General features: G+C 36.7%; 1 protein-coding gene across 1 annotated transcript; it reads left to right on the forward strand.

Annotated features, from left to right (window-relative positions):
- The first annotated feature begins 728 nt into the window (after positions 1-728).
- LOC145010929 (uncharacterized) lies at positions 729-4,291 on the forward strand. The gene is made up of 2 exons (XM_078969508.1): positions 729-896; positions 1,963-4,291. The coding sequence occupies exon 2, from the start codon at positions 2,050-2,052 to the stop codon at positions 3,970-3,972; it is 1,923 nt and encodes a 640-aa protein (XP_078825634.1). The 5' UTR covers positions 729-896; positions 1,963-2,049; the 3' UTR covers positions 3,973-4,291.
- Positions 4,292-12,913: the final 8,622 nt, after the last annotated feature.

Consider the following 12,913-nt stretch of genomic DNA (forward strand, 5'->3'; position numbering starts at 1 on the left):
TCCTTCATCTTTGCAACAAGCTGACACATATGATATCACAAGCAAATGAACTCGAGGTTGGTAATTCTTAACTTTTGTTGTTTTTTAAAGTGTGTTGTTGTAACTAATAAAACATAGATCCTAGGATGTGTGTGCACTTAGGTATATCTTTTGATAATTCTGTTACCTTTGAATAATGTACTTGATGTTAATAACCCCAAACAAATTTTCCCAGTTAAATTTTCCTTTAGAAATAAATATTCGCTATATATACATACTTAAATATTTAGAAAATCAACAATAACATGTATCTTTAAAGTACATTGTACAATGAATTAATAACATTAAAATAAACTTTCAATAGCATAAAATATGATCTTTGAAACGAAATCAATGCTTAGTAGTAATATTAAGAGTTATGTCTTTGTGATTGTTTTTTTTAGATTTTTTATTTATTTATTTTTTTGTAAAATGAAGAAAAAACAACATAATTTTAATGATTTTGCACATTTTTTGCGAAATCTGCGGTCTATCTGCAAATGTCACTAAAATGACGTGATTTTGATGATTTCGTAGATTCCATCAACGAAAATAATAGTTGTTTTGACGATCGAATTATTTTTAGTTTTAAAAAAAAATGATAAATATGATTTGACAAATTTGTCCTTTTGTTTAAAACTAACCATGGTTAGGTTGGTGGTTATTTAAGGTTGAAGTTGGGTTAGGGTTAATATGAAAATTGTAGTCACCGTCAAAACTCAATAAGGGGTAGAAGTATTATTTTGGGGATTTTGTAGTGTCGAGTGAGAAAACAGGGGCTAAAACCACAAATTATTTCATCGGAGGCGTAGATTGTGCCCTGCTTGTATATCAAAATCAACCGAGTTTTAGCTTTTTGCTATTAGTTCTTCTTTCCGGTTAGTTCTTCATACTGTTTTTTGCTATATGTGCGTGGATTGTTATGCTATTTTAATTCAATTGCTTGATTAGGTTTTTTCTTTTTGCTAATCTCCTCGATTCGTATAAGGCTGTGATGGGTGATTTGTGAGCTTATTTGGATGTTGAAATTCTACATAGATCGACGATTGAACCCTAGTTTCATCTATGATTTGCTGAATTAAAGCGATTTATGAATGTCTTTTACCACTTTGTAACCCTAGTTTCAGTTAAGATTTAGGGTGATCTTTTAAATGCAACGTGCTTTGTTTTGTATATAGATAACTAATAAGTTGAGGGATGTAAGACATTTTCTAGTGCATTGAATTGAAGGTTTAAAATCCGATTTGGAGTTAAACACCAACAGCAAACATGTTTGTCCTGTAATCCAATTCTGAGCCATGGAATTGAAGTTGCCCAACACTAATAGCTTTTGTAATCTATGGTTTTCCTATTTTTCTATGAAGTTCTCCTTTGAACTCTTTAGGCATTGAATCTTCTAATGCAACTTGAATTAATTTTTAGAATCTAAAATGGGGAAATTGGTTTCTTTTTCATTACAATGTTCTTTGTCCTATTCTTGTTTCATTATAATTACAATAGAATTAATGTGTACAGAGTAGTCAATACAGTTATTACAAGTGGCAAACAGATTGGGATCCTTGATTCTACATTCTTGTCTCCATTACTTGCAGTAGTTGATCTAGAAGTTAAAGAATATTTGAAGTAGTCTTTTCTAGTGTAGTGTTTATTAGCTTCTAGTTTCCTTCCTTCAAAGTTTGTCATTATGGAAGCCATTGTTTTCAACTTAAGGTTTTGTCTATATCACTTTTAAGTGTAGATGGTGCAACAAAGTTGGTTATAAAAATTAGGGAATCCATTAAGGTGTCAATTAAGAAATATTTTACATGGTAATTGTTTCTTGCTATAGATATTATAATCCACATCCACTCAGTCTGTTTCTTTTGGCATAAAATCTAGAATTAAGATTCTCAAAATCTTGATCCAACCTCTAATGTATGCATCTCATTATCTTGATTGAATTAGGGCACATCATATTGCTTTGAAAGTCAAATGGAGAAGCAGTAATTGTTATTCTTTCAAGTAATTGAATTGGCAAAAACAGTAAAAAAAATGGAGTGCAACAGAGATGAAGCTGTAAGGGCGAAAGGAATAGCAGAGAGGAAATTTTTAACAAAAGACATTTCAGGGGCAAAAAAGTTTGCTTTAAAAGCCCAAACTTTGTTTCCTGAACTTGAGGGTATTACTCAAATGATAGCAACTCTAGATATTTATCTTGCTGCAGAAAATAAAATAAACGGTGAATCAGATTTTTATGGGATTCTTGGTGTAAGCCCATTAGCCGATGATAAAACCGTGAGAGGGCATTACCGTAATTTAGCTTTATCTCTTCATCCAGACAAGAACAAATCCATAGGGGCAGATGGGGCATTTAAGTATATCTCAGAAGCATGGAGTCTATTGTCTGATAAAGCAAGAAGAAAAGCTTATGACCAAAAGAGAAACACAAACAATAACCAAAATGGTTTCTACAATTTCACAAGGACTACAACTACAACTACAACAACAACTAAAACTCCAACTGCAACCACTTCACAAACAAATTTGAAGACATTTTGGACTGTATGTCATGCATGCAAGATGCAATACGAGTATTTAAGAATGTATCTTCATCAAAATCTCTTATGCCCAAATTGCCATGAACCCTTTTTAGCAATCGAGACTCCTGCCCCAAATACAAAAGTTTCTACAAAAGGTTTAAAAACCTCCAAAATATCAACCAAGAATCAAGCAAAACATAGGAAAGGTGAAAATCTTGGTGATTACACAACCCACCAGTGGGGCCCGTTTTCCAACACAACAACAACAACAACAACAACAACTCCTGCTTCTTCTGTTCAAGCTGCAACCTTGGTTCAACGCGCTTATGAAAGGGTAAAAAGGGAAAGAGAAGAAGCTCAGGCTGCCATTAAACGTGAGGAAGCTTTAAAAAGAAAAAAGAAAAGATCAAGTCATGTTTCCTCATTTAGTAATGCGAGGAAAGGTGTTTTGAGAAATGATATCAATTCTCTACTTGTTCATAAGGCAAGAACCGAAATCAAGAAAAGATTGAGTCAATGGAAGTCAGAAACTTCGGTCAACTATAAGGTTGACCGAAAAGAAGAACAAAAAGAAGACTTGGTCAATGAGCTATCAAGAAAGAACACAATGACACCGACACCGACACCACTCCTGATTGATGTCCAGGATCCGGATTTTCACAACTTTGATCGGGAAAGAAGCGAAGGGCGTTTTCGGGAAGGTGAAATATGGGCAGTGTATGATGATGATGATGGGATGCCGAGAAATTACGCTTTTATCCACAAGGTGAAATCAATGGATCCGTTCAAAATAAAGGTATGTTGGCTTCTTAATTCAACAACAAATAATAACGAAACTATGGGTGATGCTTTTCCTTTGAAGAAAGCATTTGGGGAGTTTAGAATAGGTAAACACCAGAGTCTCTGTTTTCGTAATTATTTTTCACACAAGGTTAATTTCAAGAAAATGGAAAATGGGAGTTTTGAAGTTTATCCAAGGAAAGGAGAGGTTTGGGCTTTATACAGAGAATGGAATGAGGAAAACCGGAATCAATTCAATTTCAAACATAAGTATGAAATTGTTCAAGTTGATGAGTGTGATGATGAAGAAGAAGGGTTTAAGGTTACCCAACTTGTGAAAGTTGCAGGCTTTAAAACCGTGTTTCATAGGCTGATAAATATCAAGGACAGAAGGGTAATTCCGGAAAGTGAAATAACGCGGTTTTCGCATCGAATCCCATCTTACTTTCTAACTGGTCAAGAATCTTTCAATTCTCCAAAGGGTTGTTGTGAGCTCGATCCTGCAGCTGTTCCTGATGAGTTTCTTCAAGTCATAGCTGTACAAGAAGAAGAAGAAGAAGAAGAAGAAGAAAACATCCATGAACATGATGATGAGTCAGCAGTTTTAGCGGATGTTAAGGAAGTGGTGAACTTGGATGACGAGGTAGTGGTCTGATTCATGACATAAAGTTTTGTTGGTTGAAGTTGAGAGGGAGAGAGAGAGAGAGAGGGAGAGAGTGCATTAGGCAGTTGGACACTGTGCATAATAGTTTGTCCCTGTTTTTATACTGGATATAAAGTCCATTTGTTTGGGGTACTTTGTAGTTTATGCTTGTGATTGTACCTGAAGAAGAGTGTAAAATGCTAGTTTTGACTTTGTGATTTGAGGTCAAAATGTGAGAGATGAATACAAGGAGGAAGGATGTATTTAAGGATATCTTTTAGTCTGATTGTGACATTTAATTATTGTTTTATTCATCTCTTGGGTTCATATATCTATATTCTATGCTGCTACTGGTTTTTACCTGCTTTCAACTTTTGACTTGTTATTAGTCAACACATAAACAAAGACATGAATTTTTTAATAAGCATTCTTGGCGACAATGGTGTAACGTATACATATTTGACTTATTCATGATATTAGCTTTTTTTTATTCTAAATGTCAGAATTCTTATGATAGCTCTTTATATTTAAGATGTGATTTTTGCACGTGGGTAATATTATCATTATAATGAAGACTAAGAATTATATATAGATTGTAAAATCTCATTTAAATGAAGAGTTTAAAATGGAAGTTTTTGTGGTTTGCTCGGAATTCTTGTGGTAAAGATCGAATACTCATTTAAATGAAGAGTTTGGTTTTGGGGTTGAAGAGTTACATGATGTAAATTGTAATACTTACTGGCTTATTTTAGATGTACCTCTTTGGTACCAATTTTTTTTTTTTTTTTTTTTTTTTTTTTTAAATATATCTTTTAGTTTATCGTCTGTTATTTTTTTTATTTTTTATAATATTATTTGAATTATTTGAGTTATTTGATTTATTCATTATTATTATTATTACTACTATTATTAGAAAAACATTATACACTACAATAACTAGCCGTCTACACGCACAAAGCAGCGTGCGGCGAATAATTTAATCTCTTTAGAGTTAAAACTATTTTGCGTTCACTTCGAGAAATGAAATTAAATGATATCTATTTTTCAAAAGCATTAGTATACCATATTAAGGGGGTGTTTGGTTAAGTTTTTTTTAAAACAACTTATTAGGTTCCACATCACTATAAGTTAAAAAAGTGTTTGGATTAAAATAACTTATTCCGGTGGAGAACCTCTAATACGTCATTTTTTTCATAAGTTACCCTACACTTACTTATTAACTTATAAGATAATAAACTAATAAGCAATAAACTTTTTTTGCCAAACACCCCCTAAATGGTTATTACTTCCATTTATATATACCTAAACCACTTGTACTGTTTATCGTTTTTTTTTTTTTTTTTTTTTTTTTTTTTTTTTTTTTTTTTTTTCGTTTTTTTTTTCGTTTTCTTCAATTCCTTTACTAATTTAATGTTTTACTAAGTAAAATGCTAAAATATATAAATAATAGTTTATAAAAATAAACCTTTAGAATATTAGGTGTTGTGATTCAAAAGTCGATAAATAGGCTTTTGAGAAGGCCAAAATACTCAGGTGTCAACTTGTTCATTGTGATTTTAAACCAAGTTTGGTCACAAATTAAAACATTTTCAACGATGGTATGTAATTCAAGGATTCATATTGATTTAGGTTCTCGAAACCTTAAAATATTGAACAAAATCTATATAGAACCTTATAATAAGGACAATAATCACTGTAATCAGGAAGTCCATGTGATGAAACTTGATATTATAAGGACCAATGATGAAAATTTTTTCATTTTTAGACTAAACAAGATGAAAAATATACAAACTACCTTAATCATATCAAGTCTTGTGTTTAACCGTTCTTTATTGCAAAAGTAAGATGCCAAAACATACAAACTAATGATAATACAATGCTCTAACTGACCCTCTTGGTTGAGTTCTTTGAACCTGCAAAGCCAACACATTAAAAAAACATAGTAAAAACCTTTTTAGGAACAAACATGATATAATAAAGCCTTCACCAAATATATTTATAAGATAAAAATACAAAAAGTTAAAAATGATGAAATCAATTACAAGTAAGGATTAAAATAAAAACCTGTTAAGAAAGAGCCATCTGCAGGAGGGATATTTGAATCAACATGTATTTTCTGGTGGTTTCAAATTTTGAATTATCCGAAATTCAGGGAAGGAGATAGAATTTGTTGAGAAATATAAGGATTCAAAACATATGTTAAAATTTAATATAACTTTATTGATGACTACTTGTATTATTAGCTTAATGATTTGAACGTCTTAAAAAAATAACATTATTATATTCAATTTATTTTTAGAAATAGTGAGATTTCTTTTATAAGATAGTAAAGATATAAATTAGGGATAAACAACGGGTAGCTTGAGCGGATTAGAGATACAGGTTCCGGACCCATTCTAGTTCCGACACCAGTTTTTGGGTCTAACACCGGATTTATCCAATCACATTTCTGGTCCATTTAATTTTCTTACGGCCCATTATTAGTTAGACTTTAGGAGTCTGTTTTAGGGACAAATGGAATAAATGATCATGTTAAGTGGTGTTCTAGCTTATACATAAAACTTGAGGGAACATACGAATTTAGGAAAGAAAAGGCAGATGGCACATTGGATTCAAGGTATCGAATGACTTTGAAGAGGGTCAAGCGTGTTTGGCAATTAGCATTCTTCTTTTGTTTGGTATTTTTAATTTTTTTTTATAGCTGTAATTAAAGAAATAAGAACAATTATAATGATGAAATCTACTTAAAGAAATTAAGAATAATACATGTACAAATTAAAAAGCTTAAGACCACTTCTGACCAAATTGGCTTAAGAAAAGATATAGGAACTGAAAATGACCACTTCTTACAAAAATATAACAATTTGATTTTATAGATCATTAAGGTGATCAGAAATTCGGGAATTTGCTTATGTTGCACAATACCTTTGAGTTACGATTTTTTTTTCGTAAAATTATATCAACACTTGTCAAAATTTCCAAAACATATGAATTTCATAATTGTTTTCCACAACAAAAAGTATAAATAGATGATTGCCTACTTTTAGTTGATATGCCATAGAGAAAAATACTGAATGTATAAACAATTTGTTTTTTTTGGGGTCAAAATAGAAATATACTAAATAACAGTAATAATTTCTTTTGGTCTTGCCTGTTGCCAATGATCAAGAACAGAAGGGGAGGGAGCGAGCAAAAAAAGCGAACGAATGCAGAGAATGCGCCAACACTTTCCGGGTCGGGCCTGGTTCTTATCTGAAAACCGAAATATGGAAAAAATTGGTATCGGGGTTCAGTCAAGGTCCGGTAAATCAATAATCACATAATGGTTACTGTAAACGTGAGTGATCACAATAGATGTATGATTTGGGATGTCTTGCGATCCATATTAAAGTAGGAATCACGTTGTAAAATATTCTTTGTTCAGATAATGAATGATAGCATCATATCTTTTAACATTGAGAAAAACAGTGTCTGACGATCGACATAATAAATCAATATTCCGATGTCGCAAAATCCGATCCAACGAAATTCAACGAGTGACTCAGTGTGTTGCGTAAGTCACTGTGTACTCTCCACGGTGTGTTATTAGTTTGACGTATAAATCTGATCGAATCTGATGCTAATAATTTTCACTATGACCAAGAAAAAGAGTAATACTTCGAAATCCATAGCTTCTATCTTCTTTTATATCTTTAACATGCCGCATCTATGTATAAAATTCATATGGAATTACGTTCACAAGTGGATTTGAATTATATATTGGGTATTTTGGTTGGAGTATGAGTTGGAAATTGAAGGTTCTCAAAACGAATGCATGCACATGTTATGCCTATTTAGTTCCTGATTTAAGTCAAATCAATTAGTCTCTATGTAATTCGATATTGTATACTCAATCCATGAGCTCTTTCCTAGATCTAGATGGCTTCCATGTCAATTTTCTGAATAATGGTCTAGGATGAAAGCTGCAATGATCATATGTATGCTTGTTCTAGTGTGTTTAGTGTTGCTATAATGAATCTGCATAAGCATGTTTTGATTGTTTCATCTTGTCTTTGCTTGCACCCTAGTACGAATTGAGCATTGATAACAACCCATCGGGCTACACCAAACCTGCAGACGACAACAATGCCTCAAACTATGCTCTAGAGATTGGGCATAAGCAATCCTTTGTAATGTTCCAAAAATACTAATAAAAATTTTCATTTTCAAACCATCAAAACCATACAAACATTTGTTCAAAACCAATCATGGTAAAATGCATCTCTCAAACATCAGAGTAAAATGATAATAATCAATGCGGAAAAACCATCAAGGGGTACTGTATAGTCAAGTCATGCCCTTTCCCTTTGGAACTGGAAGTACCTGAAAATATTTATACCAAAAAATTGTAAGCATACAAAGCTTAGCGAGTTCTCTAAAATACTACATACCATATATAACATCGGGACCTACCCTTTATAACAGGCCCCACCCAACAAACAAATGGGCTGCGCCCAAACTACAATGCAAGAGTCATAATGACAACTAGTATCCTACACAGTATAGTGAGAATACTCACCTTCCTCACGAAGTCAGACAAACCACAACTCAAGTCACAGAACAAGTTGTACAATCCACAAAAGTCCAGGAAGTGCTCAATGAAGTCTCAAGGCTGGCCAAGATGCCTTCTGTACACTACAAAGGCCTTCTTCTTCCTTCAAAAGCCAACAATAACAACAATATGAGCTAAAAAAATAGAGGATATAGATAAAGGTTTTCTTCAAGGGGCTAGGAAGTGATAGAGGTTGAGGGTGGAGAAAACCCTAACCCCCACTTCCTTTAAATAGGATCTAAGTCCAGAAATTAGGGTTTATCCCTGATCAGATGTCACATTGTGACCAATAGAGTGTCATGTCGTGATACCTAAATGAAATACGCCCCTCATATGGCCATGCCAGACCGTGATACCTTCGTCACATCGTGACCAATGCAAAACTCATAATCTACTTTAAAATTTCATACTTCAAGGATCCGAATGTTACAACTCTCCCCCATTTGAATCAAACTTCGTCCTTAAAGTCTGCTGCCACAAACAACTTGGGGGTAATGCTCCCTTATCTCCTCCTCGGGTTCCCAACTCCTAAGTCCACTTGGAACCCTTTCGGTGCTGCCATTGCACCTTCACCAAGCCCACCACCTTGTTGTTCAAGATATTCGTCTTCCTGTCGAGGATCGCAATCGGTCTCTCTACATAATTCAAATGCTCATCAATCCGAATGTCATCCAAGGTTACTATTGCAGATTCATCGGATACACACTTTCGCAGATGAGAGACGTGGAAAGTGTAGTGAACCTGGCTAAGCTCTGCAGGTAAATTCAATTGATGCACAACTTTTCCCACCCAGATGATAACCCTAAAAGGACCAATGAATATGGGGCCCAACTTTCTTGCTTCCTGAACCTGATGACACCCTTCCAAGGTAACACCTTCAGAAGTACAAGGTCTCCACTTGGAACTCGTGGTATGAACGTCACTGATTAGAATAACTCTTTTAGCGACTTTGTGCGGTCTGCAAACAATTGTGCACCTGTTGTATCAACTCAGTAGTCTTGAGTACTACCTTAGTTCTCTCCATAACTCGATGCCCGAACTCACCCTAACAAATAAGGGTTCGACACTTCATCCCATAAAACATCTCGAAGGGGGGTCGATCAATACTATCATGATAACTATTGTTGTAGGAGAAGTGTCCCAACTCCAACCAAAATCTAGCACACTTTCCTTGAGCATATCTTCAAGCGTCTAAATAGTCTGCTCACTTTGTTTTTCGGTATGGCGTGATATGATGTGTTGAAATGTAGTTGAGTACCCAACTCCTCAAGAAACTTCCTCAAAAATATGGAGGTGAAATGGACATCGCAATCAAAGACCACTAAAACTTAAACCCCGTGACAAACAACTACCTCCCTGATGTAGATGTCGACCAACATCTCGGTGTAAATGCTCTCTGAAATGAGAACTCTTGGTCAACCTATCAACAATGAACCAGATAGAATCCACCCCACGATCCATCCTCAAAAACTTCATAATAAATTCCATAGTGATCTCTTCCCACTTCCACATGAGAATGAGTAACTACTACATCTTGTCGTGGGATATCTAATGTTCAGCCTTGAGTTTTTGGCAAGTCAGGCACCACGCAACATACCATTCTATCTCCCTCTTCATGCAGGGCCACCAGTAGTTCAGTCTCAAATCCATGTACATCTTTGTGGCTCCCGAATGAATCGAAAACTTATACTTGTGTGCTTCCTCCAACAATATCTTCGTAACCCCGCCAACAACCGAAACCCATAATCTACAGCACCGAGTCAATAGCCCACATTTATCCCTGAAAATAACAGAATCTAGCCCCTGATGTTCTCTTCCTTCTAATTCTCCCTCTTTAACTCCTCTACCTATGCTTTCTTGATCAAGTCCAACAGTGGTGAAACAATAACCGTCCTCAAACATAAAATCTTTAATGGGTGCACTCTCTGCCTTGCAATTCATGGCCTCGACCACAACATTGGCCTTCCCAAGATGGTACATAATCTCACAGTCATAATCATTCACCACGTCTAACCACTGAACTGCCTTGTGTTCAAGTCCGGCTGATCCATCAGATACCTCAGACTCTTGTGATTCGTACAAATAATGCACCCGAGCCTGTACAAACAATGTATCAAAATCTTGAGGGTAAAAACCACAACCCCCAGCTCTAGATCGTGTGTGGGGTAATTCACCTCATGAGGCTTCAACTGCCTTGATGTGTAAACAATCACATGACCCCTATGCTTATGCCCAGACCCAAAATCGATGCATCTCAATAAACCACAAAGTCATCCATACCCTCAGGAAGGGTCAGAATCAGAACCTCATACAATATCTATCTACAGGTCTCAGTCTCCATTGTCTGGCATAGGTCCTAAAACTCCCTCGCCAACTGTTGCACCTTAATAACATGTGCAAACTCAGCCTTGAATCTCGTCACAAAATTGGTCCATGTCATGGCCATCACAACCTTATCCCCCAAAGCATGGCCAACCTTCTCCCACCATTCGTGAGCTCGGTCCCGCAGAAGGAAAGATGCAAATCCCACATTCGATCCCTTAGGGAAGAAACTTATCCATTGAGCACTCTCCATATCAACGATCCATCATCTTCTGGCAATCAGATCCTTGTCCCCGAAGAACTCTGGGGCTCCACAAGTGAAACGACCCAAAAATACGACCCAAAAATTTTTGTTTTTAATATAATCAAAACTGTAATCAGAGTATCAAATAATAAAACCATGCGTGATGTATTCCAAAACATAATAAAATACTGAGCGGAAAACTGTATCATGCTACATCAAATCAAACAACTAAACCAAACCCAGGTTAAAGCTGAGGCGGTGGTGTGTGCGATGCCGTCATCCCGAGCTCTTCCCTTTGCTTGCGGAAGTACCTGAAACCAAAACTGAAACTGTAAGCACGAAGCTTAGTGAGCTCCCCCAAAATACCACATACCATACAATGACAATATCATATAAACACATATCGGGCCTTGCCCACTGCATCGGGACGAAGCCCGGAAACTGCATCGGACCGAAGTCCGGAATTGACTGGGACCTTGTCCCCTGCATCGGACCAAGGTTCGGAACTAACTGCATCGGACCGAAGTCCGGAACTGACTGGGACCTTGTCCCCTGCATCGGACCAAAGTCCGGAACTAACTGCATCGGACCGAAGTCCGGAACTGGCTGCATCGGACTGAAGTCCGGAACTGACTGCATCGGACCGAAGTCCGGAACTGAGCATAGCATAGCATATCATATCAACTAGCATGAACACATATACTGCATACTACATCGGGCCGTAGCCCGGAACACATAATACATAACACATAAAACATAGCTCACAAATCCTGTCTGAGCCACGAAGGCATCAAACGTACTAACTACTGCATCGGATCAAGTCCGGAAACTACTGCTAACTGGATGGGCCGGCATTGTGGCCTTAGACCCGTCCCTACTGGAAGGAAACTCACCTCGTAAACTGGCGGCTGAGTGTGAGTCTCTGAAAGCTAACGGCTGCTGCTCCTGAAACTCCTCGGCTACAAGTCCATGAACACACTCAATCAAATACTAAACACTGCACTTGGGGTAAAATGACTCTTTTACCCTTGGTCAAAGTCAACTTATTTTTGGGGCTGACTCCCCGAGTTGGGCCGCCCAACTCACCGAGTCTCACTCTCACTTCCAACTCATACTCACTGCGACTCGTCGAGTGTGGCATCGACTCGACGAGTACCCTCTTAATCCAAGAACTCAGACAATCTTCATCCGACTCGCCGAGTCGTAAGAACAGACTCGACGAGTTGTTCTTGATCCTAAGGAGATTGCCTTGGACTCGCCGAGTTGTATGAACAACTCGTTGAGTCCCTCCATCACTGAGTCTACCCTCAACTCGCTGAGTCCACTCTCTAACTCACTGGGTGCACTCGACCCTGCTAAAAACGAAGGAGTCGGGGACTCGCGACCCGACTTGCCGAGTCGCTCATCCCGACTCGCCGAGTCGCTCATCCCGACTCGCCGAGTCGCTGCCATGCAGCTAGCTTTTACTCGATTTCTCTTGAATCCAACATATGCAAATGATAGATCTGGGTCCAATAAGCTGTTTTACCACGTAAAGTTTCCAACTTTACGTGCACAACCTCATGAATAAGGGAAATAGGGCTAAAAGATGCACAAAATGAGTAGATCCATGGCTAATATGCAATGTAACTCCAAAAAGACAGTAGATCTGGGCTCTACAACACCCCAACATTCAGATCCAAAGGTATTTCGACTTATTAAGACATTCATGCAAACATAAGGCTTGGAACAAACATCAAATAGCTCTTAGAAGAGCTCTAATGGAAGTTTGAAGCATATAACAAGAAGGGAACTCC

Source organism: Lactuca saligna, chromosome 8, assembly GCF_052625555.1.
Source record: "Lactuca saligna cultivar CGN05327 chromosome 8, ASM5262555v1, whole genome shotgun sequence".
In the NCBI taxonomy this organism is placed as follows: domain Eukaryota; kingdom Viridiplantae; phylum Streptophyta; class Magnoliopsida; order Asterales; family Asteraceae; genus Lactuca; species Lactuca saligna.

Excerpts from the sequence above, each read along its gene's own strand:
- LOC145010929 (XM_078969508.1), top strand. The coding sequence starts at position 2,050 with ATGGAGTGCAACAGAGATGAAGCTGTAAGGGCGAAAGGAATAGCAGAG.